The 24,556-nt window shown below is 39.8% G+C and overlaps 1 protein-coding gene across 2 annotated transcripts; it reads left to right on the top strand.

The window, feature by feature from the left end:
• On the top strand, positions 1-9,817 carry LOC139580440 (ribonuclease T2-like). Of its 2 annotated transcripts, none has more exons than XM_071409112.1 (10): positions 1-275; positions 5,985-6,068; positions 6,380-6,434; positions 6,569-6,618; positions 6,776-6,833; positions 6,965-7,029; positions 7,143-7,256; positions 7,376-7,421; positions 7,987-8,058; positions 8,307-9,817. In XM_071409112.1, the coding sequence occupies exons 2-10, from the start codon at positions 5,992-5,994 to the stop codon at positions 8,499-8,501; spliced, it is 732 nt and encodes a 243-aa protein (XP_071265213.1). In that variant the 5' UTR covers positions 1-275; positions 5,985-5,991; the 3' UTR covers positions 8,502-9,817. The 2 variants fall into 2 exon arrangements, with proteins under 2 accessions (XP_071265213.1, XP_071265212.1); XM_071409111.1 differs by lacking the exon at positions 1-275 and adding an exon at positions 768-1,052.
• Positions 9,818-24,556: the final 14,739 nt, after the last annotated feature.

Below are 24,556 nucleotides of genomic sequence, written 5' to 3'. Positions count from 1 at the left end.
GAGACAGGAACCGTGAAAAAAATGTACAATGGTAAACTGCCTGAGTAAGACATCTTCATTTATCCACCATCTCTTCTACCTCCAGACATCGAATCGTAGTGGCTATCTAATTTGAAACCATAAGTGATACTAGTGAGATGTCATATTGCTAATCTATAAAACAATATAAATATTTCCTCATCTAAATGGTCCTTCCAAACTTCTAGTTGGGTATACGCCAGGTTACTGTAGCAGGGTTTTACATCGATCCACAAGAACAAAAGAACAAAACACAGGTAAGAACTTGTTGTGTCACTCGTAGACTATATTGAAAATGTACCCAATAGTCTAGGCTACGTGTAGCCAGCTGGAGACAGTGTTTGTAAAATAATGACAGTAACCCATAGCCTTCTATTGTGCGAGCTCAAGTTGCGCTCCCCCACAACGACGGTTTACACGGAGTTGCGAAACAGGCTCGATTATTTGACTTGACAGCAAACCGTGGCGCTGATGGGCGCAAATATCAGCTCAATAGTATCTGGCAAGCACCAATGTAAGAATCACACCATTTAAACCATTGTAGCCTATAACTGTTATTACATATGGTATATAGACTAAAATTAAACATTTATATAATAGGCTAAAAACATTTAAGTCAAGGGCGAAATTGTGGTGTAGGTATTGGGAGGGTGGGGGGTTGGGTTAAAAAGCATTTCCTGTAATTCTGCACAGTTTGACATGACTTATCATGCCTCTCTTGAGGGCTATGGAGGGGTATATGAATGTGGTATTTTGAAAACACAATATAAGTGGAAGGCGAAGTAGTCACCATCAATAATGAAGGTATTTCAAGGCAAATATTAAGACGTAAAATATGAAGACTGAGTTGTATTATAATGATCTTGTAAGGACCGACGCTGGAGTAGAGAAGCGGGTACGGGGGAGTCAAACATTCAATTGGAACAGACATGGAACAAGACAGGACCAGCATTAGCACAAGGACATATGACAATCAATGCTGAATCGGGGAACAGACAAATAGGGGAAGTAATGACAGAGGTGATTGAGTCCAGGTGAGTCCAATAATCGCTGATGGGCGTGACAGGGGAAGGCAGGTGTGTGTAATGATGGTGGCAGGAGTGTGTAGTGCTGGGGAGCAGGGGGAGGGGGGAGAGCGGGAGCAGGTGTGACACACATGCATATTACTTTATTTTAAGAAGAAACAAAAGATGAAGACTGAGTTTTGTTATAGTTGAAGTTCGTCTACCTACAGTTGAAGTCGGAAGTTTACATACACTTAAGTTGGAGTCATTAAAAGTCGTTATTCAACCACTCCACACTTCTTGTTAAAATACTATAGTTTTGGAAAGTCTGTTAGGAAATCTACTTTGTGCATGACACAAGTAGTTTTTCCAACAATTGTTTACAGACAGATTATTTCACTTATAATTCACTGTATCACAATTCCAGTGGGTCAGAAGTTTACATACACTAGGTTGACTGTGCCTTTAAACAGCTTGGAAAATTCCAGAAAATTGTCATGGCTTTAGAAGCTTCTGATAGGCTAATTGACATCATTTGAGTCAATTGGAGGTGTACCTGTGGATGTATTTCAAGGCCTACCTTTCATATCATTGCCTCTTTGTTTGACATCATGGGGAAATCAAAATAAATCAGCCAAGACCTCAGAAAAAAAATTGTAGACCTCCACAAGTCTGGTTCATCCTTGGGAGCAATTTCCAAATGCCTGAAGGTACCACGTCCATCTGTACAAACAATAGTATGCAAGTATAAACACCATGGGATCACGCAGCCGTCATACCGCTCAGGAAGGAGACTCGTTCTGTCTCCTAGAGATTAACATACTTTGGGGGCGAAAAGTGCAAATCAATCCCAGAACAACAGCAAAGGACCTTGTGAAGATGGAGGAAACAGGTACAAAAGTATCTATATCCACAGTAAAACGAGTCCTATCTCGAAATAACCAGAAAGGCCGCTCAGCAAGGAAGAAGCCACTGCTCCAAAACCAACATTAAAAAAGCCAGACTACGGTTTGCAACTGCACATGGGGACAAAGGTTGTACTTTTTGGAGAAATGTCCTCTGGCTGATGAAACAAAAATAGAACTGTTTGGCCATAATGACCATTATGTTTGGAGGAAAAAGGGGGAGGCTTGCAAGCTGAAGAACACCATCCCAACCATGAAGCACGGGGGTGGCAGCATCATGTTGTGGGGGTGCTTTGCTGCAGGAGGGACTGGTGCACTTCACAAAATAGATGGTAGGAAAATTATGTAAATATATTGAAGCAACATCTCAAGACATCAGTCAGGAAGCTAAAGATAGGTCACAAATGGGCAATGACCCAAGCATACTTCCAAAATTGTGGCAAAATCGCTTAAGGACAACAAATTCAAGGTATTGGAGTGGCCATCAAAGTCCTGACCTCAATCCTATAGGAAGTTGTGGGCAGAACTGGAAAGTGTGTGCGAGACAGGAGGCCTACAAAACGCCAGCTCTGTCAGAGGAATGGGCCAAAATTCACCCAACTTATTGTGGGAAGCTTGTGGAAGGCTACCTGAAACCTTTGACCCAAGTTAAACAATTTAAAGGCAATGCTGCCAAATACTAATTGTATGTAAACTTCTGACCCACTGGGAATGTGATGAAAGAAATACAAGCTGAAATAAATCATTCTCTCTACTATTATTCTGACATTTCACAATAAAGTGGTGATCCTAACTGACCTATTTTGACAAAAGTTTTTTTTACTAGGATTAAATTTCAGGAATTGTGAAACTGACTTTAAATGTATTTGGCTAAGGTGTATGTAGACTTCAACTGTGTGTGTGTTAGTGCCTTCAGAAAGTATTCAGACCGAACAAACTGTCATGGTCCAAACACACCAAGACAGTTTTGAGGAAGGTACGACAACACCTTTTCTCCCTCAGGAGACTGAAAAGATTTGGCATGGGTCCCCAGATCCTCTAAAAGTTCTATAGCTGCACCATTGAGAGCATTGTGACCGGTTGCATCACCGCCTGGTATGGCAACTGCTCGGCATCTGACCGTAAGGCGCTACATACTAGGCAGTGTTAGAGGAAGGCCCAAAAAATTGTCAAAGACTCCGGTCACCCAAGTCATAGACTGTTCTCTCTGCTACCCCACGGCAAGTGGTACCGGAGGGCCAAGTCTAGGACCAAAAGGCTCTTTAAGAAATTCTACCCCAAAGCCATAAGCCTGCTGAACAATTAATCAAATGGCCACCTGGACTATTTACATTGCAAGGGGTCAGTGCCCGACCCCTTTGTTTTTACACTGCTGTTACTCACTGTTATCTATGCTTAGTCACTTTACAAATGACCTCGACTAACCTGTACCCCCGCACATTGACTCAGTACTGGAAACCCCCTGTATATAGCCTCATTATTGTTATATAATTTTCTTGTTACTCTTTGATTATCATTATTAATTTGTGGTAACTATTTTCTTTACTCTATTACTTGAAATGCATTGTTGGTTAAGGTGCTTGTAAGTAAGCATTTCACAGTAAGGTGTGTTGTATTCGGCGCATGTGACATAACATTTGATTTGAATTCAATTGATTGGACATGATTTGGAGAGGCACACACTTGTCTATATAAGGTCCCACAGTTGACAGTGCATGTCAGAGCAAAAACCAAGCCATGAGGTCGAAGGAATTGTCCGTAGAGCTCAGAGACAGGATTGTGTCAAGGCACAGCTCTGGGGAAGGGTACCAAAACATTTCTGCAGCATTGAAGGTCCCCAAGAACATCATTTTTAAATGGAAGAAGTTTGGAACCACCAAGACTCTTCCTAGACCCGGGCGCCCGGCCAAACTGAGCAATCGGGGGAGAAGGGCCTTGGTCAGGGAGGTGACCAAGAACCTGATGGTCACTCTGACAGAGCTATAGAGTTCCTCTGTGGAGATAGGACAACCATCTCTGCAGCACTCCACCAATCAGGCCTTTATGGTAGAGTGGTCAGACGGAAGCCACTCCTTAGTAAAAGGCACATGACAGCCCGTTTGGCGTTTGCCACTAGGCACCTAAAGACTCTCAGAACGCTCAGGACCTCAGACTGGGGCAAAGGTTCACCTTCCAATAGGGTCATTGCACTAAGCACACAGCCAAGACAGCACAGGAGTGGCTTCTTAACAAGTCTCTGAATGTCTTTGAGTGGCCCAGCCTGAGCCCGGACTTGAACCCAATCAAACATATCTGGAGAGACCTGAAAATAGCTGTGCAGCGACGCTCCCCATCAGGATCTGCAGAAAAGAATGGGAAAAACTCCCCAAATACAGGTGTTCCAAGCTTGTAGCATCATACCGAAGAAGACGTGAGGCTGTAATCGCTGCCAAAGGTGCTTCAACAAAGTACTGATTAAAGGGTCTGAATACTTATGTAAATGTGATATTTCTATTTTTTTATTTGTAATAAATTTGCTAAAATGTCTAAAAATCTGTTTTTGCTTTGTCTGTATGGGATATTGTGTGTGTATATTTATCAGGGGGGGAAAACAATTTAGTCCATGTTAGAATAAGGCTGTAAAGTAAAAAAATATATATAAAAAGTCAAGGTCTGAATACTTTTTGAATACCAATATGGGTGTCCACATTCCAAATGAGTGGATTTGACTATTTCAGCCACACCGTTGTTGACAGGTGTATGAAATCAAGTACACAGCCATGCAATCTCCATAGACAAACATTGGCAGTAGAATGGCTTTACTGAAGAGCTCAGTGACTTTCAACGTGTCACCGTCATAGGATGCCACCTTTCCAACAAGTCCGCTTGTCAAATTTCTCCCCTGCTAGAGCTGCCCCTATTAACTATATGTGCCGTTATTATGAAGTGGAAAGTTCTCGGAGCAACAGCGTCTCAGCCGCGAAGTGGAAGGCCACAGAAAATCACAGAACGGCACCGCTGAGTGCTAAAGCACGTAGCGCATAAAATATAATCTGTCCTCGGTTGCTGCAATCACTACCAAGTTCCAAACTGGCCCCGGAAGCAACGTCAGCACAAGAACTGTTCGTCGGGAGATTCGTGAAATGGGTTTCCATGGCCGAGCAGCCGCACACAAGTCTAAGACCACAATGCGCAATACCAAGCGTCGGTTGGAGTGGTGTAGAGTTCCCCGCCATTGGACTCCGGAGCAGTGAAAACGTGTTCTCTGGAGTGATGACTCGCGCTTCACCATCTGGCAGTCCGACTAATCTGGGTTTGCCCGTTGCCAGGAGAACACTACCTGTCCCAATGCATAGTGCCAACTGTAGAGTTTGGTGGCGGAGGAATAATGGTCCGGGGCTGTTTTTCATCATTCAGGCTCCTTAGTTTCAGTGAAGGGAAATCTTAACCATACTGCATACAATGACATTCTAAATTATTCTGTGCTTCCAACTTTGTGGCAAGTTTGGTGAAGGACCTTTCATGTTTCCGCATGACAATGCTCCGTGTACAAAGCGAGGTCTGTACAGAAGTGGTTTGTCGAGATTGGTGTAGAAGAACTTGACTGGCCTGCACAGAGCCTTGACCTCAACCCCATCGAACACCTTTGGGATGAATTGGAACACCAACTGCAAGCCAGGCCTAATCGCCCAACATTAGTGCCCGACCTCACTAATGCTCTTGTGGCTGAATGCAAGAAAGTCCCCGCAGCAATGTTCCAACATCTAGTGGAAAGCCTTCCCAGAAGAGTGGAGGCTGCTATAGCAGCAAAGGGAGGACCAACTCCATCTTAATGCCCATGATTTTGGAATGAGAGGTTTTATTTTAAATACATTATTGTGGGGGACGAATCAACCTTTTTCTGAATATCCCCTGTGGTAATTCCACCTATGTATATGCCACTTAAATCAATTGAAGTTGTAGGCGTTATAATTGTAAGAGTTAGCCTACCAACAAAGATATTAGGCCTACAGATCATGTCAATCCAGCTATGGTCCAAAATCGACCTATCCTAATGGTATGTTTTTTTTTGTTTCAGCGTAAACATGAAATCTTTGGCGCTTGTTGTCCTGCTGTGCCTTGCCTGCGGTCTGATGTCTTCCTCATTCGTACTCGCGTCGCCGTAAGTACTGGTAGGCCTGTCTGTCTGGTTAATGCACTGGTAGGCGTATCTGTCTGGTTAATGGCCTCTGTATCAAGCCATTCATTCCAATGTAAGTATTCTTTTTGAGACACAACAGCTCATAGGTCAGCGTGAGGCAGCTAGGATCATTCCCCCAACCTTCCAAACCCAGGACACTCTAACCACAGGGCCACTGAGTTGGTGTCATTCCGTAGCAGGTCTCAATGCAAATTAAAGGCCATTAAATGAGTGAGGCACTTTGATCATGCTAATGTTACTATTTTATTGAATGTAACTCTGCTTTATTTCAGGCATATGTGGAGTAAGTTGATCCTAACTCAACACTGGCCAAGCACATTTTGCAGTGTAAGCTACTTTATGGTTTCATAGCATAATAAACTCTACGTATCATGTGTTGATCTGATTGTATAATTGATACAGTGGCCATAAGTTTCCAGATGTGCCACCTTGTATGACAAAATAAACATTTTGACTTGCAGATGGAACACTGTGATCCCAAATTTGACTACTGGACTTTGCATGGACTGTGGTAAGGATGACTTAATAATATTCAGTAAAAAATAAAGCACTGAAGATGCTGCCTTTGCCCGCAACCCAATCATCATGGTTTCTGAGTTTGAGTGACAAGAAACTGTCGTGTACTCTGTTATCTTTGTACACATTTGACCAATGTCTGTGTCTTACAGGCCAGATAAAGGCCAGGAATGCAATTCATCTTGGCACTTCAATGTAACTCTAATCCAGGTATGTTCTGCTGGGGGAAAAGACATACATTTTGCTTATTCGTGACAAAAATAATAATTTTGAAGTCAAAAGTCAAGTGTTTATAATTTAAAAAATTAAGAGAAATGTTTGATCGTGACTATGTTTTACAGGACCTACTTCCAGATATGCAGAAGTGGTGGCCGGATCTTATAACTCCAGCATCCTCTGAATTCTGGTCTGTTCTAATTTTCTATTTTGTATAAATACTTTACTCCAGGTCATTGTTATATTTTCAGGTAAGAAGATTTTCCTAAACAAATGTTAGCACATTTGATCTTCTATTTACAGGCAATATGAATGGCAAAAACATGGAACGTGTGCTGCAAAAGCAGAGTCCCTAAACAGTCAACACAAATACTTTGGCAAAGTCCTGGAGCTGTATCACACATTAGACCTTGATGGGTAAGTGTACTGAAATAACAGAGTATCCTCATGAAACATATGGGATAATATATGGTCTGTATACCCTGAAGCCTGATTTATGTTTCTACTAGTTATTTATAAATTCTTTATGTCTTCAGAGTGATGAAGAAATTTAACATTGTGCCCTCGGAGACTTACTATGCTGTAAGTACATCATTATTACGACATTACCAAGGACAATGGCATTTTGCACTGATTAAATTGCTGTATGTTTAAAGTTAGACTTAAAGAACAGCAAGTATTTTTGCGTCATATCAAGAAACATACTATACTGTTTTAAATGAAACCCCGTGTTATGGGAAACCCGCCATAGTTTTTAATTTACTCCAAGTCATTTGACTTACTGTTCCTGTTTACAGATGTAAGATCTTGATTGGAGCCAGTTTGCTACAGCAGGAAAATAATCCTGCAGCAACAGGAAATGTGAATTATTATGTCTAATTAATGGACATTTTTGTAAGGGTTGATACATTTTTCGTAAGGGAAACTCCAAGTCAGAAATTTCAAAGTGGAAATTACAAACTTTAGAAGCCTTTTTAAACCTCAAATACACTTCACATGTTGAAGTTCTTGCGTTGCAGGAAAACTTTCCTGCAACAGGGTAATCAAATTAAGATCTTACATTTGTACTTAGCTACTGTCAGTGAAATGATTCAGATGTGCATGTGATGAATACTCATGGTTAAATGTACTACTTCTGTGTTTTTAGTTTGACCACATCGAAGGAATCATTCTCAACTTCTACAGTGTGAAACCAAAGATTCAGTGTATTCATCCAAAGGTATCATGTTTTTTTAAATATTTTTATTTTGGTAAAATGCAAACTCAAGCACAACTAGTTATTGAATTTGCCTACAGGTTTTCTTTGAAGAGTAGAGGATTATGTGGATTGTGTACAATTTTTGTATTTAGAATACATTTCCTTATTCATTCTACATAAATAGTGTTTGTTTCACACAACTAAAATGTTAAATCATGAATCCTAACCCTGAATGGAGACCATATCACTAAGTTATTTCTTGTTCACAGGGTGGGAAGGTGCAAATCTTGGGCCAGATCGAGATCTGCTTCAACTCAGACTTCCAACTTGCCAACTGTGAGCATTCTGAGACAGACACTCTGAGACTAATTGACTTCCTCAATGTTAAGGGTACAGAGTTCAGTGTATGTGACCATGCCACACCTGTCTACTACCCTCCCTTTAAGGGGAAGCCATCAATGTAGTGGCTAGTGAGGTCTGGTGACTCTATAATCAGTCATATCTCACATGGAACATACTCTTCGAAAAAAGGGTTATTCGGCTGTCTCATAGGAAAAACATTTTTGGTTCCAGGTAGAACCCTCTGTAGAAAGGGTTCTACATGGAACGCAAAAGGGTTCTACCTGCAACCAAAAATAGTTCTTCAAAGGGTTCTACTTTGGGGACAGCCGAAGAACCCTTTAAGGTTCTAGATAGCACCTTTTTTTCCTGAGTGTAGATACAAGGTTCTACTAAGTGTGAGTTAGCTCAGAAATACTATACTGAACTACTAAAAACACAACTGTTTCCAATTGAATTTGTCTACTGCTATTTTGATGTGTTTTCTGGCATTCAAACTTAAAATTGTACTGCTTGATTCTTAGAAGCAGGTTGATCATGTTTTAACTCAGGGAATAAATCAGCTTTTAATGACACTCCTGAAGGCCTATACTTCCCATATAATGCTTTATAAATATTTTATACGCAAATGGCATACTAAGAGTGATATAAGGTCCTTAAGTGGTCCCGTGTGGCTCAGTTGGTAGAGCATGGCGCTTGCAACGCCAGGGTTGTGGGTTCATTCCCCACGGGGGGACCAGGATGAATATGTCTGAACTTTCCAATTTGTAAGTCGCTCTGGATAAGAGCGTCTGCTAAATGACTTAAATGTAAATGTAATGTAAATCTTGTGCTTTGCCAAATGTGTCATACAAATATATAAAAAATGTTTTATTGACACATACAACAAATAGGTACAGTGAAATGTGTTGTTTTACAGGGTCAGCCATAGTCAGATTTTTCACCTTGTCACCTCAGGTATTTGAACCAGCGACCTTTCTGTTTCTGGCCCAACGCTCTCACTGATCATAATAACCCTAATGCCACCAGTAATATAGTATGACATTTGCTTTTAAATTGTTTAAAGTATGGTCCTACTTTTTGTCAAACAAAATCTAAAGTTCAATGCACGGTTTATGAAGAAGTCTTTTCACTGCCTCCATTACTCTTTAAATATGTTTTGATGTAAAAAGTGTTGAGTTATTAAGATTGTGTATGGTGGTGGTTAAAACCCATTGGTTTACATTAGTAATGCCATCTCCATAATTTGATGGAATGATGATCATGATTTAATCAGATATACTTATTGTATCTGAAACTGATGTTGTTTCTGCTGTTAAGTTAGTTAGATTTCATTTCAGTTGTGGGATACGCTTTGGTTTTAAATGGTGGCTTTATTTGATCTGGTTCCGATCCTCTGTAATTTTTACTGACAATTAATTAAATACATGTTTCTATTGCAGCAGTTGTACATACTTTTTACCCCTACAATTTGCATTTTAGTGAATCCAGGTAACTAGTGTAATGTGTAAGTATGCACATTCAACTACATGCCACAAGAGGTCAGGAAACGTCTACACAACACCAATGGCCAACAGAGGCAGTTTACCTGTCTTGCATTGTCTAGCATTGTTCAGTCTGTTACAATAAATTACACATTTAAAGAAATGTTATATCCACAAAAAGTATTACATGATATAAAACTCCATGTCCAGGCACTCAAATGCTGATGAGTTTGACTTAAAATCATGTATATTTACATATACATATTTATATTTGTCACACACTCTTCACCAACTTAACTGCAGACCTGGACCTGGGCCTCTTGCAAGGCATGGAAACATACTGAAGAGCTTCATCTGTTTGTGGCCGGTGGTAAGTAAAGCTTATTTTTGCAAGAAGTATTTAAACTTTTTTAAATAAAAGGGGTTTATCAAAATCCTGGGACGTGATGTTTAAATATACACACAATAACTTGTCTAACTTACATGTCATCATAGTTTAGTATTTCCCTTGCAAATGTGAACTGCAATTGACTCCCTGACCCCAAAATAAAAGTTTTAATTTTGTATTATGGGCCTTGGCTGTCAGATATAATGAATATTATGTGTGGTGCAATCAGTTTTATGTAAGCTGTTGTAGTAGGATAAGAGGAAAGCGGTTATAGCAGGGGTGTAAAACATACGGCCGGGGATGGGTTCCAATCCAGCTCGTTTGAGTGTTTTTAATTTTGAAAAATATTTTATGGGAGGTGTTATGGACACAATATACTTTACTGTAGAAATTATAATGGTTCTACATTCATGCAGTTTGTGTGTCCAGCTCACTAATAATAACCTAAATAAAACTAGACAGTGAAGGAGCACTGAAAATATAACCGAATACGGCCCCTGCGTAAAGTTAGTTTTACACCCCTGGGTTATAGTGTCAATGTAAAATCTCATTTGCCAAGAACAGGAAAAATCAGATAGGTGTAGGGGGAGCAACGGCTGCCTCAGTTGCTATTAGACACACACAGTGAGATGCATCACTCCTAATGTGGTTATTGAAGTCGCTTAACAGTGGTAGTCAGGTTGATTCTTCCTGACTGAAAACTCTCAGCTGCATCACTGTTACCTAATTGGTAACCAGGCCCATTTTGAAATGCATTTCATTCCTCTCCTTTTGAGAGGTTAAGTGTCTTATGTCCTCAAGTCAATGGAGACAGCATGGGATAGTCACCCACACAAGAGCACTCATGGCCTCATTCCTCAGCTCCTCTATAGCCAGGGTGGTTTCCTCTTGGTAACGGTCCTAAGCCAGATCTCATCTCGGTAACCGTCCTAAGCCAGATTTTTGTTACGTTACAGCCTTATTCTACAATGTGTTAAATAAAAACAATTCCTCATCTACACACAATACCCCATAATGACAAAGCAAAAACGTTTTTTTAGATTTATAAAAAAAAATAGGTTGTTTACATAAGTATTCAGACCTTTTGCTATGAGACTAGAAATTGAGCTCAGGTGCATCCTGTTTCCATTGATCATCCTTGATGTTTCTACAACTTGATTGGAGTCCACCTGTGGTAAATTCAATTGATTGGACATGATTTGGAAAGGCACACACCTGTCCATATAAGGTCCCACAGTAGACGGTGCATGTCAGAACAAAAACCAAGCCATAAGGTTGAAGGAATTGTCTGTAGAGCCCCGAGACAGGATTGTGTCGAGGCACAGATCTGGGGAAGGATGCTAAAACATGTCTTCAGCATTGAAGGTCCCTAAGAACATAGTGGCCTCCATCATTCTTAAATGGAAGAAGTTTGGAACCACCAAGACTCTACCTAGAGCTTGCTGCCCTGCCAAGCTGAGCAATCAGGGAGAAGGGCCTTGGTCAGGGAGATGACCAAGAACCCAATGGTCACTCTGATAGAGCTCCAGAATTCCTCTGTGGAGAACCTTCCAGAAGGACAACCATCTCTGCAGCACTCCACCAATCAGGCCTTTTATAGTAGAGTGGCCAGACTGAAGCCATTCCTCAGTAAAAAGCACATGACAGCCTGCTTGGTGTTTGCCAAAAGGCACCTAAAGGACTCTGACCATGAGAAACAAGATTCTCTGGTCTGATGAAACCAAGATTGAACTCTTTGGCCTGAATGCCAAGCGTCAAGTCTGGAGGAAACCTGACACCATCCCTACGGTGAATCATGGTGGTGGCATGCTTGGATGTTTTTCAACGGCCTGGCCTGGGAGACTAGTCAGGATTGAGGGTAAGATGAACAGAGCAAAGTACAGAGAGATCGTTGATGAAAACCTGCTCCAGAGCGCTCAGGACCTCAGACTAGGGAGGAGGTTCACCTTCCAACAGGAACACGACCCGAAGCACCCAGCCAAGACAATGCAGGAGTGGCTTCGGGACAAGTCTCTGAATGTCCTTGAGTGGCCCAACCAGAGACCGGAGTTGACCGGAGTGGCCCAACCAGAGACCGGAGAGACCTGAAAATAGCTGTGCAGCGACGCTCCCCATCCAACCTGACAGAGCTTGAGAGGATCTGCAGAGAAGAATGGGAGAAACGGCACAAATATAGTTGCGCCAAGCTTGTAGCATCATACCTAAGACTCAAGGCTGTAATCACTGCCAAAGGCGATTCAACAAAAGTACTGAGTAAAAGGTCTGAATAAATATGTAAATGTTAAATATCTAAACACTTGTTTTTACTTTGTCGCTATGGAGTATTGTGTGTAGATTGAGGGGGGAAAACAATTTTATCATAACGTGGAATAAGTCAAGGGGTCTGAATACTTTACGAATGCACTGTATGTTTTTCCAGCAGCATACTATGATTGATCATGTCAAAAGCTGCACTGAAGTCTAACAAAACCGCTCCCACAATTTTTTTTATTATCAATTTCTCTCACCCAATCAGTCATTTGTGTAAGTGCCGTGTTGTGAATGTCCTTCCCTATAAGCGTGCTGATAGTCTGTTCATTTATTTACTGTAAAATAGTATTGTATCTGGTCAAAAACTATTTTTTCCAAAAGTTTACTAAGTGTTGGTAAGCTGATTGATCGGCTATTTGAGCCAGTGAAGGGTGCTGTACTATTCTTGGGTAGCGGAATGACTTTTGCTTCCCTCCAGGCCTGAGGGCACACACATCTTTTGTAAACTTAGATTGAAGAGGTGGCAATATCGTCCGCTATCATCCTCAGTAATTTTCCATCCAAGTTGTCAGACTCAGGTGGCTTGTCATTGTTGATAGATAACAATAATTTTTTCACCTCTTCAGCAGTCACAAAATTACAATGCTTGTCTTTCATAATTTGATCAGTTAAGCTTGGATGTGTAGGTTTGGCATTTGTTCCTGGCATGTCATGCCTAACTTTGCTTTTCTTGCCAATTAAAAAAAAATTAAAGTAGTTGGCAATATCAGTGGGTTTTGTGATGAATGAGCCATCTGATTTAATGAATGATGGACTAGGAGCTGAGTTTGCCCTTTTGCCCAAAATTTAATTTAAGGTACTCCAAAGCTTTTTGCTGTCATTCTTTGTTTCATAGTGTAGTTTCTTCTTCTTTTTATTCAGTCACATGATTTCTCAATTTGCAGAATGTTTGCCAGTTGGTTATACAGCCAGACTTTGTTGCCGTTCCTTTTGGCTCATCCCTTTCAACCATAACATTTTTCAATTCCTCATCAATTCACCGGGATTACAATTTTTGTCATTTTCTTAATGGGTGCATTCTTATTAGTAACTGGAGAAAGCAATTTCATAAATGTGTCAAGTGCAGCGTCTGGTTGCTCCTCATTACACACCACAGACCAGCAAATATTCTTTAGGACTTCTTATACACAATATTAGGTCCAGCCTTTGGAACTTTGGTTTTCCTGGATATGGTAATATTGTGATCACTATAACTGTTGGATTTGGATACTGCTTTACAGCAGATTTCTCTATCATTAGTAAAGATGTGGATGATTTCATTCTCCTCTATAGCCTGGGTGGTTTTCTCTTGGTAGAGGTCCTAAGTCAGATCCAGTCAACTGGCTTTTAATCAGTGTGAATTCATGGGAGCTGGTACCAGAGGTAATGGCTGATAGCAATTCTGTCTGCTGTTGAAAGCAATCGTTTTGTAATTCACTCATCTGTGGTAGATGAGAGTTAAGATCCTGTGTTGTGTCTGCCCTTCTTCCTGTGAGGGCAACTGGGCCGAAAGGAAGTCATTTCACCTTGAGTCATCGCTGGTTCTCCCTGACCAGAGTGAGCGGTAAAAGTAAGGCTGAGTTCGTCTTCGCCTTGTTGACCGAAGACGAGGGTCCTTATGAAGAGCTCCTGAATACACCAGAGGATATTATAATATAACAGTATTTGTGTTTTATATGGTGAGTATGTGATATCCTTTATTATGACTTAGTCGTATGAATGTAAGAAAAACAAGTGGATACATAGTGAGAGTATCCAGCTCTCTAATGTAATGACGTCTAATCTGCATCAATAGAAAGGAGCTGTTTGGAGGACTTGTACAGAGAACTGTATACTGGCTAACTGATGTATATGCAGTTTAGCAATTTCGTCATGAATTTTGTTCTGGAGGCAGCTCTGCAAAGTGGTCACTAGCTGGCACAGCCACATTCATAAAATGTGATTTTAAACCTAAACCTAACCTTAACCACACCGTTAACCCTAATGCCAAACTCTAACCTTAAATTAAGACCAAAAAGCTCATTTTTGTTTAGATTAATTTTTGCATTATAGCCAATTTTGACTTTGCAGCTAGCCTATCTAAGGGGACATTGCTCAGTTCTGCCTCCAGGACAAGACTCGTGACAGTAAATGTCAAGCTGCAATGTATACAGGTGTTAGTAGTCCAACAAAAGTGATGCATGCAGAGTTCCTATATATGTCATTAAGCAGCTGTGTAGTCCCAAAACCACATAACCCAGAAATGCATTAATGTCCAGTGCTCAGTCTGTCCTCCTAAATCTAGTTAAATGACGTTAATCCTTCAGCGATACACCAGTCAAACACAATAAGAGAGATCTGCTGATTTTCAGACAAATCTCTATTTCCCAGGAAATGACACTGATAAAGAGTGCCACTGGATAGCCTGAGTTATCAGCCTTCACCAATGCATTTTATGGTAGTGAGTTGATTAAATCTATAATTGCAACTCACCTATGCTGTGATTAGAAATATGAAGTTATATTTTATCGTCAGTCATCTAAGGAATCACAATATTTCAAGGAAATTAATAAATACATGATAAGATCTTGCTACTAGTATACCTCATTTGGGGGGCTTATCTAGGAATATCCAGGTGCAAGATGCTGTATTAAACGTGTGCAGCTACACAGGTGAGATGAAGGGAGGCATATCTTTTCACAGCAGACCTATAAACACAGCCAGGGTGACCACTGCTCCATTACTCACTCTCCAGAGAGCTGAAAGAACAGGAGACGGACATGAAGACCAGACAGATACGGGCGGCTGACATTCTGGGTCCTGATGGATTGCTCTCTATGGATCACAGCACCCCTGGCTTTGGGTGAGATAAGCTTAATCAGCCACGGACCTGGCTACAGCCCAGATACTTCTCCACCTCTGTATCTCTGTCTCTAAGCATTCTATAGCTCGTATTTTCCATGCCTAACTACAGTCCTTCCAGCCATTTAGACACAGCAAAGCAGTACCTAGGCAAGGTTTTGGACCGCACTGATAACCATGGCATTTCTCATTAATGTGCATCCTGATATTTGAGGGTCAAGGCCGGTCTTTCGGGATAATTACGTTTTACTTACGTAAAAGACATTTCTTTTCACGTGAGTGAGCATGAACGATGGCTCAAATGATGTGCTCAGTGAATATATATTAAGGTACCTTCTTAAACAAGAAAAATGTTAAGCCATACTCTGTATCAGAGATTTTACACATTTATTTTAATTCATGTCTACCTCTAACAAGGAACAGTATTATGACTTGGTAATTCAATACAGTTTAGGTGAATGTCAAATCCTCTGAAGGAATATTTAAATCTATAATACGATTTAAAGAGTACAGTAATGTGGATATACTACTACAATCCTCCCCATGTCATAGTAGTTGATTTATGGTATGATTTGAACATAAATGTAAGGGTCTGATATACTGTAAAAAAAAAAACAATATCAGCATTACTGTATGTGCAGGCTAAGGTTCAGATCTACTACTGTATTCAGGCAGTTATTATGCTTCAGCTCCATGGGGACCGGTGCAGTATGGGAGACAAACATAATCTGTTTGAAAGATCACTTGATTTCTTTCTGCTAATTTATTTTTGCTAAACAGCTTTGCATTGGTCTGTAATACAGATATGTGCCTTTAGTTATGCTCGAACCCTGTCCTTGTGTAACTGTTTGATTTCTCCACCTGCCCGCACTTCCTATGTCACTCCAATGCTAATTATCTCTGTATACTGCATAGTAAAAACTGTTCACACTGCACTATAATACTATTTATGGGGAATTATGCATTATAGTTTACAATTGGCACATTCATCCCCCTCCTCTCCTCTGTAACTATTCCCCAGGTCGTTGCTGTAAATGAGAATGTGTTCTCAGTCAACTTACCTGGTAAAGTAATGGAAAAATAAAAAATAAATAGTTTGTCCTGTGTAATCCTCTGTTTAATCATTAATGTGATCAGAAGATTAATTGATAGTTTCAGTCAGTGGCAGTCGTGACGTTTAAGATGAGGGAGCATGTTCTTTTTTTTTTTTATGAGCATGGTCTTATTTCTATTACAGCATATTGGATGACTTTCATTCATATTCCATTCACCCAGCTCAATGTAACATTGATAGGTTTAGGCTACTACATGATGTTCAAATTTACCCTATACCTATCATAAGGTTGTGACAATCCAGCCTATGAATGAAAGTTTACAACGTAGGTGCACACAGGTCGAGAGACAAATTAGAGTAATTAAGGTGACAGACAGCGACACATTCAATACCGCCTTGCACACTTGCCTGCAACTAGCTGATCTAGGGTGTAATCATTAGACCAACAGTTACAAACGAGAGTTTTTATTGGACAAATTCAGGTATGTTTATCCCTGTTTTGTTCCATTTGCTTCCATTTTAAGAAATGTTGTTCAACATAATCGGAGGAATGAATACACCCCTGATCACACGCAAACACAGTTCACAATCATAGCAGCCACATACAAACGGCATGATAATTTTGCTCGTTTTAGAATTCCTTCTCGCATCTATTCGCTCTCCGTCCTCTCACCTTTTCCCTTTGCTTGTGGACCTCAGTGCACAACACATCAGGTGGTTAAATCAATGAGGCACTGAAATGAATGTTTTTCTTATTGAAAATCTATTTCCTTACTAATGGGTGTCTAGGTAGTGCAAGATTTAGTTTTGGCTGGCACACAACCTCGTCACTGATTTCTATTAGTTTCCTTTATTGATGTTGTTTTGTATCTGTCATAGTCTGATCCTAGAGGAAACATGCACCTAATTATTATCAGGAGGCCCAGCACTTGTACCCTTATAGAACCTCAGACTGGGGCGAAGATTCACCTTCCAACAGGACAATGACCCTAAGCACACAGCCAAGACAAAGCAGCAGTGGCTTCGGGACAAGTCTTTGAATGTCCTTGAGTGGCCTAGCCCGATCCTGGACTTGAACCCGATCGAACATCTCTGGAGAGACCTAAAAATACCTGTGCAGCAACGCTCCCCATCCAACCTGACAGTGCTAAAGAGGATCTGAAGAGAAAAATGGGAGAAACTTCCCAAATACAGGTGTGACAAGCTTGTAGTGTCAGACCCAAGAAGACTTGAGGCTGTAATCGCTGTTAAAGGTGCTTCAACAAAGGGTTTGAATACTAATGTAAATGTGATATTTAACTTTTTATTTATTTAAAAAAATGTCTAAACCTGTTTTTGCTTTGTCATGAGGTATCGTCTGTAGATTGATGAGGGGGGGAAAAACAATTTCATCAATTTTAGAATAAGGTGTTAACGTAACTAAAATGTGGAAAAAGTCAAGGGGTCTGACTACTTTCCGAATGCACTCTAAGGCTACAAAAGGTGGACTTTTTGAATGGATGGTGTAGACTTTCTATAGGCACTATATTTGAAGAAGTTGCTGATGTGACAGTCTCTTCAGTTTATTCCAGAAGTTTTGAATTGTAAAAATGCAATGCATACTTGGGAGGAGCATGGTTTAGGATCCACAGCTTGATGTACTGTACTCGCCTTATTGGATGTGATCAATGTGTCTTGGCAATGTAAGTATAGTAGATAAAACCTACTGGTGTTGTGTGGAACCTATGAGGAAGTGTTTGCATGATAACTCCCACATTCCATCTGTGTTCTCAGAGTGAGATCAAGTCCAGTATAATTACATGCTGTCCTAATGGCTGCTGTACAAACTGAAGTGATGACTGAATTGTTTTTTACACCCCCTGAATCTAAAATGAAGAACTTCCACATAGCTTGTCTTCTTGAACAGATGCTTAGAACATTATTTCAACTAGGCAGATTTACTGTAATAGGGGGAACAGTGCTGCGTCATGAATCAGTCAGATATAAGACACCAAGATGGTTCAATCCATTCCAGGTAAATTACTGTATGGAAAGCGGGTATGTCAATACAGACATGGTAAAGCTTTTTGAATGATATCCTCTGGGTTTTTTTGTGAAACAGACAGCAACACTTTTGCTATACAGTTGCTCTAAAGGGAACATTTTAGGTGCTTATATCCACTAAAGCAGGTGTAACCGAAGAACGATATTTGTCGGGGGTCCGGAACATAATTGTAATAATTTGTACACTGCAAATAGACCACCAAAAAAAGTGATTGTATTTGAAAGTAACAATAATGTTATACTTTGATTACATTGAGACACGAACGAGTTTCTTTTTTGGGGGGGGAATACTTCGGAACAGATGTCCTAAATTAAACACATTTTTAGCTGAATTACTGGTGATTTTACAGTCTTTGTTTTATCAAAAACTACAATCCCTGAAAACTTTGGGAGGCATAAAGAATCCATATTCAAGACTTCAAAGCATATTCTTTGAAGTCTTGACATTGTCATTGCAAAATAAGGTGTTGACTTTTTAAAGTGGGTTTACATTTCAAATCCTGACATTGTTTTGAAGTGCCACCGGTACTTAATATAGTCACTGCAGTGACTCTCCATAGATATGAATGATTGGTTTTGAGACCTTTATTATCTTTGTCAGACAGTACTCCATGACAATCTAATCTAAAGCGTGCATTCCGACTTTGGCTTTTTCTAGGTATGATGTGTGCCAGTGCCACATTTGTGGATGACTCATCTCGTTATTTTAGCATTTCACAGATATTAACATACGGACAGATTCTAGCAGGATCACTTAGATGTATCTGTTTGTACTTGCAAATATCACACCGACCAGGGCGTAATAAATTGCAGTCAATCCCGCAGATGGCCAGAGGCAGAGATAAGTCATGCATTGTGATGTTCAAAGGAATTAGATAATATGGAAATGTTCACATTTACTGTAGACAGACCACCTGCAATGTATGCAAGCCTTGTCGACAATAAAAGTATGGCTATGCTTTAAACGAACAGCAGCTGTAGAAGCTGACTAGATGTAAAAGCTTTATGGAACAGAGTACTACATTTGGTCTTTGTAAACTGCAATAATTTGTTCACCGTAAGATTTGGTCAAAATGTCAAGATTCTTAAACCTCTTAAGGATCCGCCCCTCTTTTTCTATTTTCGCCTAAAATGACATACCCAAATCTAACTGCCTGTAGCTCAGTCCCTGAAGCAAGGATATGCATATTCTTTGTACCATTTGAAAGGAAACAGTTTTTGAAGTTTGTGGAAATGTGAAAGGAATGTAGGAGAATATAACACAGTAGATCTAGTAAAAGATAAAAATTGTACCATCTTTGAAATGCAAAAGAAAGGCCATAGTGTATTATTCCAGCCCAGGTGCAATTTAGATTCTGGCCACTAGATGGCAGCAGTGTATGTGCAAAGTTTTAGAATGATCCAATGAACCATTGCATTTCTGTTCAACATTTTGTATCAAGACTGCCCAAATTTGTAATTTGTTTAACTTTTCATGTTCAAAATTGTGCACTCTCCTAAAACAATAGTATGGTATTCTTTCACTGTAATAGCTACTGTAAATTGGACAGTGCAGTTAGATTAACAAGAATTTAAGCTTTCTGACAATATCAGATATGTCTATGTCCTTGGAAATGTTCTTGTTACTTACAACCTCATGCTAATCTCATTAGCCTACGTTAGCTCAAACGTCCCGTAGACGGGACACCAATCCCAAAGAAGTTTTAATTTACAGGTGTATGGAAAGGTGTATGGAAAGTTGTGTATGTGCTCTGACAGCTTCTGGTGTCCTCTCCTCCCAAGGCCTCTGGATCAGGGATAGATCAGAGATGTCCTCCCATAGCCTCAGGATTATGTACAGTATATAACTCATTATTCTCAGAGACATTGTCCCCTTTATGAGAACGAAAGCAAGCATCCCTATAAGGCCGGTAACAACCGTTACCACTGTTTGGTTGTACTTCTGATACAAGTGCAATCTAATCCCACCAGTCCCAGACATAGGCAATGTCTGGATGTTCATATAAGCATTTTGCAGTGCATGCTCTGATGAATGTGGAACATCTGAGTGTTGAAAAAAATGAAATCCACTGTGCACTGGGTATTTCTCACCTTGTTACCTCTAAGCTGCACATGCAGAAGGAGACATTTTTTTTTATATTTGAAGGTTTCAGTGAGGGTGACTATGTAAGCATCATCAGATTTGTACATACATTTCATCTCTCCTTGTTTAGAGCATTGGTTTAGGTACCACTTTAACCAGCTGCAAAGACAGTCTCACTATAATGTAGGCCTAATGCATGATTTCATAAACAATCTCTACACAGTAAGCCTATTCAAAGTTGGTTATGTATTTGTAATTGCCCTGTGATGACCCTCTATAGACACAGGTCATTGGGTTAGGTTGTAGGCCTCTATAGAGACAGGTCATAGGGTTAGGTGATAGGCCTCTATGGACACAGGTCACAGGGTTAGGTGGTAAGCCTCTATAGAGACAGGTCATGGGCAGAGCCAGCTCCAGGCATAAGCAACATAACTGGTCGCTTATGGCCACCTAGGCTAGGGGGCCCCTGACAAAAAAAGTAAATAATAATAATATTTTAGGAACTCAGTCGGGTTCTCAACTTACTATTGAGAGTTAGAATAGTAGAATACACAGGGTGCAATTTCTAAATTTGGTGCATCAGCAGTTTCTCTCTTGTTATGTCAGTCACTGACAATCACTCAATTAGCATGTCAGCAAAAACATTTTAGACTGGTAAGTTAGTCTAACCAGCTATAGTGCCTTCAGAAAGTATTCATACACCTTATTCAACATTTTGTTGTGTTACAGCCTGAATTCAAAATTGATTAAATATTTGTTTTCTCTCACCCATCTACACACAATACCCCCATAAACCCCCAGATTCTTTTGCACATGTATTGAAAATAAAATACTGATATTTAATTTACATAAGTATTCACACCCCTGAGTCAATACATTTTAGAATCACCTTTGGCAGCGATTACAGCAGTGAGTCTTTCTAGGTAAGTCTCTAAGAACTTTGCTAACCTGGATTGTGCAATATTTTCAAAAAAATAATAAATTCTTCAAGCTCTGTCAAGTTGGTTGTTGATCATTGCTAAATAGCCATTTTGAAGTCTTCACATAGATTTTCAAGACGATTTTTAAGTCAAAGCTGTAACTAGGCCATTCAGGAACATTCAATGTCATCTTGGTAAGCAACTCCAGTGTATATTTGGCCTTGTTTTAGATTATTGTCCTGCTGACAGGTGAATTTGTCTCCCAATGTCTATTGGAAAGCAGACTGAACCAGTTTTTCCTCTAGGATTTTGCCTGTGCTTAGCCCTTTGCCTTTTTTGTTTTATCTTTAAAACACTCCCTACTCCTTGCATATGACAAGCATACCCATAACATGATGCAGCCACCACCATGCTTCAAAATATGACGAGTGGTACTCAGTGATGTGTTGTTTTGGATTTGCCCTAAACATAACGCTTTGTATTAATTTCTTTGCCAAATTTTTTTGTAGGATGCATGTTTCAGAATATTTTATTCTGTACAGGCTTCCTTCTTTTCACTCTGTCATTTAGGTTAGTATTGTGGCATAACTACAATGTTGTTGATCCATCCTCAGCTTTCTCCTATCACTGCCATTAAACTCTATAAGTGTTTTAAAGTCACCATTAGCTTCATGGTGAAATCCCTGAGTGGTTTCCTTCTTCTCCAGCAACTGAGTTAGGAAGGACGCCTGTATCTTTATTGTATTGATGGTGGATGGTGTATTGATACACCATCCAAAGTGTAATTAATAAATTCAACATGCTCAAAGGGATATTCAATATCTGCTTCTTTTTTTTACCCATCTACCAATTGGCAGTGGTGGAAAAGGTACCCAATTGCCATACTTGAGTAAAAGTAAAGATACCTTAATAGAAAATGACTCAAGTGAAGGTCACCCAGTAAAATACTACTTGAGTAAAAGTCTAAAAGTATTTGGTTTTAAATATAATTTTGATACTTAAGGACATTTTTGCAATTATATTTACTTAAGTATCAAAAGTAAAAGTATAAATCATTTAAAATTCCTTATATTAAGCAAACCAAAAGGTACAATTTTATTTTTTAATTAAGGATAGCCAGGGTCACACTACAACATGCAGACATAATTTACAAGCATTTGTGTTTAGTGAGTCCGCCAGATCAGAGGCAGTAGGGATGACCAGGGATGTTATCTTGATAAGTGTGTGAATTTGACAATTTTCCTTTCCTGTTAAGCATTCAAAATGTAACGAGTACTTTTGGGTGTCATGGAATATTTATGGAGTAAAAAGTACATTATTTTCTTTAGGAATGTAGTAAAGTAAAAGTTGTAAAAAAATATATAAATAGCCAAGTAAAGTACAGATACCCTAAAAAAACTTCTTAAGTAGTACTATAAAGTATTTTTACTTAAGTACTTTACACCACTGCCAATAGGTAACCTTTTTGCAAGTTATTGGAAAACCTGCCTGGTCTTTGTGGTTGAATCTGTGTTTGAAATTCACTGCTCGACTGAGGTAGTCATTCAAAAATCATGTTAAACACTATTATTGCACACAGTGAGTCTATGTAGCTTATTATGTGACTTGTTAAGAAAATGTTTACTCCTGAACGAATTTAGGCTTGCCATGACAAAGGGTTTGAATACACATTTCAGCTTTTCATTTTTTATTAATTTGTAAAAGTTTTAAAAAACATAATTCCACTTTGACTTTATTGGCTATTCTGTGTAGGCCAGTGGCACACAATCTCAATTTAATCCATTTTAAATTCAGGCTGTAACACAACAAAAAGTTGAAAAGTTCAAGGAGTGTGAATACTTTTTGAAGGCGCTAAGTGTAACCGATGTGAAATGGCTAGCTAGTTAGCGGTGGTGCGCGCTAATAGTGTTTCAATCGGTGACGTCACTCGCTTTGAGACCTTGAAGTAGTGGTTCCCCTTGCTCTGCAAGGGCCGTGGCTTTTGTGGAGCGATGGGTAACGATGCTTCGTATGTGACTGTTGTTGATGTGTGCAGAGGGTCCCTGGTTCGCACCCGGGTCGGGGCGAGGGGACGGACTAAAGTTAAACTGTTACATAAACATGTAGTAATCATGGTCAAATACTGACCGGGCATGCAGGGCAGGTGCCCAGCGGAAATGTACAGTTAGGAGATGGTTTTCCGTCTACCTTCGGGAAGAAGTCAGTCCCCAAAAAATCATGACATTTATGTACATTAACAGAGCATGTTCATTTGAATCATTTATGAACTGTAATATTGGAGCAGTTTATTATCAGTCGGTCTCAGTATCTTCTTCTCGGCCATGTTGACTAATGCTCCGTTGATTATGTTAGTCTCTCTCACTCTGATATCATTAACATGACATAAGTCTTGAGAAATGTGTAGAATTGCAAGAAATTTGTAACAAAATTGCAAACATTTCTCTCCGCCCCATGGCAAATGTGTAGCATTGCAGAAAGCTTGCTTTAAAACTGCTAAGAAAATATACTCCCCATGGCTAAATGTGTAGAATTGCAGAAAATGTACGGTAAAACATTTTTCTCTCCACCTTGAAAAGGGGGGCCACTAAAAGTGTGTGGGTGGGCAACCAAATCTTGTTTAGGGCCCCCAAAAGGCTAGGTCATGGGGTTAGGTGGTAGGCCTAATGGAGCTTTCTCCTAATGGCTGCCATATTAATAATCTAATGCACATTATTTAATAATCTAATGCACATTATATAATGAGCTAGTCCTCAGAGGTCAATTAGGATTCTCAATGCACACTATCAAGATCCTGCTTTATCCATTTCAATTGACTGATTTACTAACAAAATGTAACCCATGGGGTATACAGGTTATATTACAGGCATCCTAAATGTGGTTTGCCTTTTCTTAACCTAATCAGCTTCTTATAACCATTTTATAAACACTACCACACATTCCCCTGTGGTCCATGCATCCCTAACATGCCTGATGATGACAGATGAGACCTCAGCATTTCACTGGGCATCATACCAACATTGCATGCTGCTCTCTGCAGTGTCCACCATCATGAACATGTGGATTAGCTGCTCTAGTTTG

This window comes from Salvelinus alpinus, chromosome 7 (assembly GCF_045679555.1).
Source record: "Salvelinus alpinus chromosome 7, SLU_Salpinus.1, whole genome shotgun sequence".
NCBI lineage: Eukaryota > Metazoa > Chordata > Actinopteri > Salmoniformes > Salmonidae > Salvelinus > Salvelinus alpinus.
This window is presented reverse-complemented; position numbering and strand designations above follow the sequence as displayed.

Bases quoted from the DNA above. Each gene is read 5' to 3' on its own strand.
- LOC139580440 (XM_071409111.1), top strand. From the start codon at position 985: ATGACAATCAATGCTGAATCGGGGAACAGACAAATAGGGGAAGTAATG. The intron at 6,619-6,775 runs GTAAGGATGACT...TGTGTCTTACAG, and splicing joins TGGACTTTGCATGGACTGTG to GCCAGATAAAGGCCAGGAAT. The intron at 7,257-7,375 runs GTAAGTGTACTG...TTATGTCTTCAG, and splicing joins CACACATTAGACCTTGATGG to AGTGATGAAGAAATTTAACA.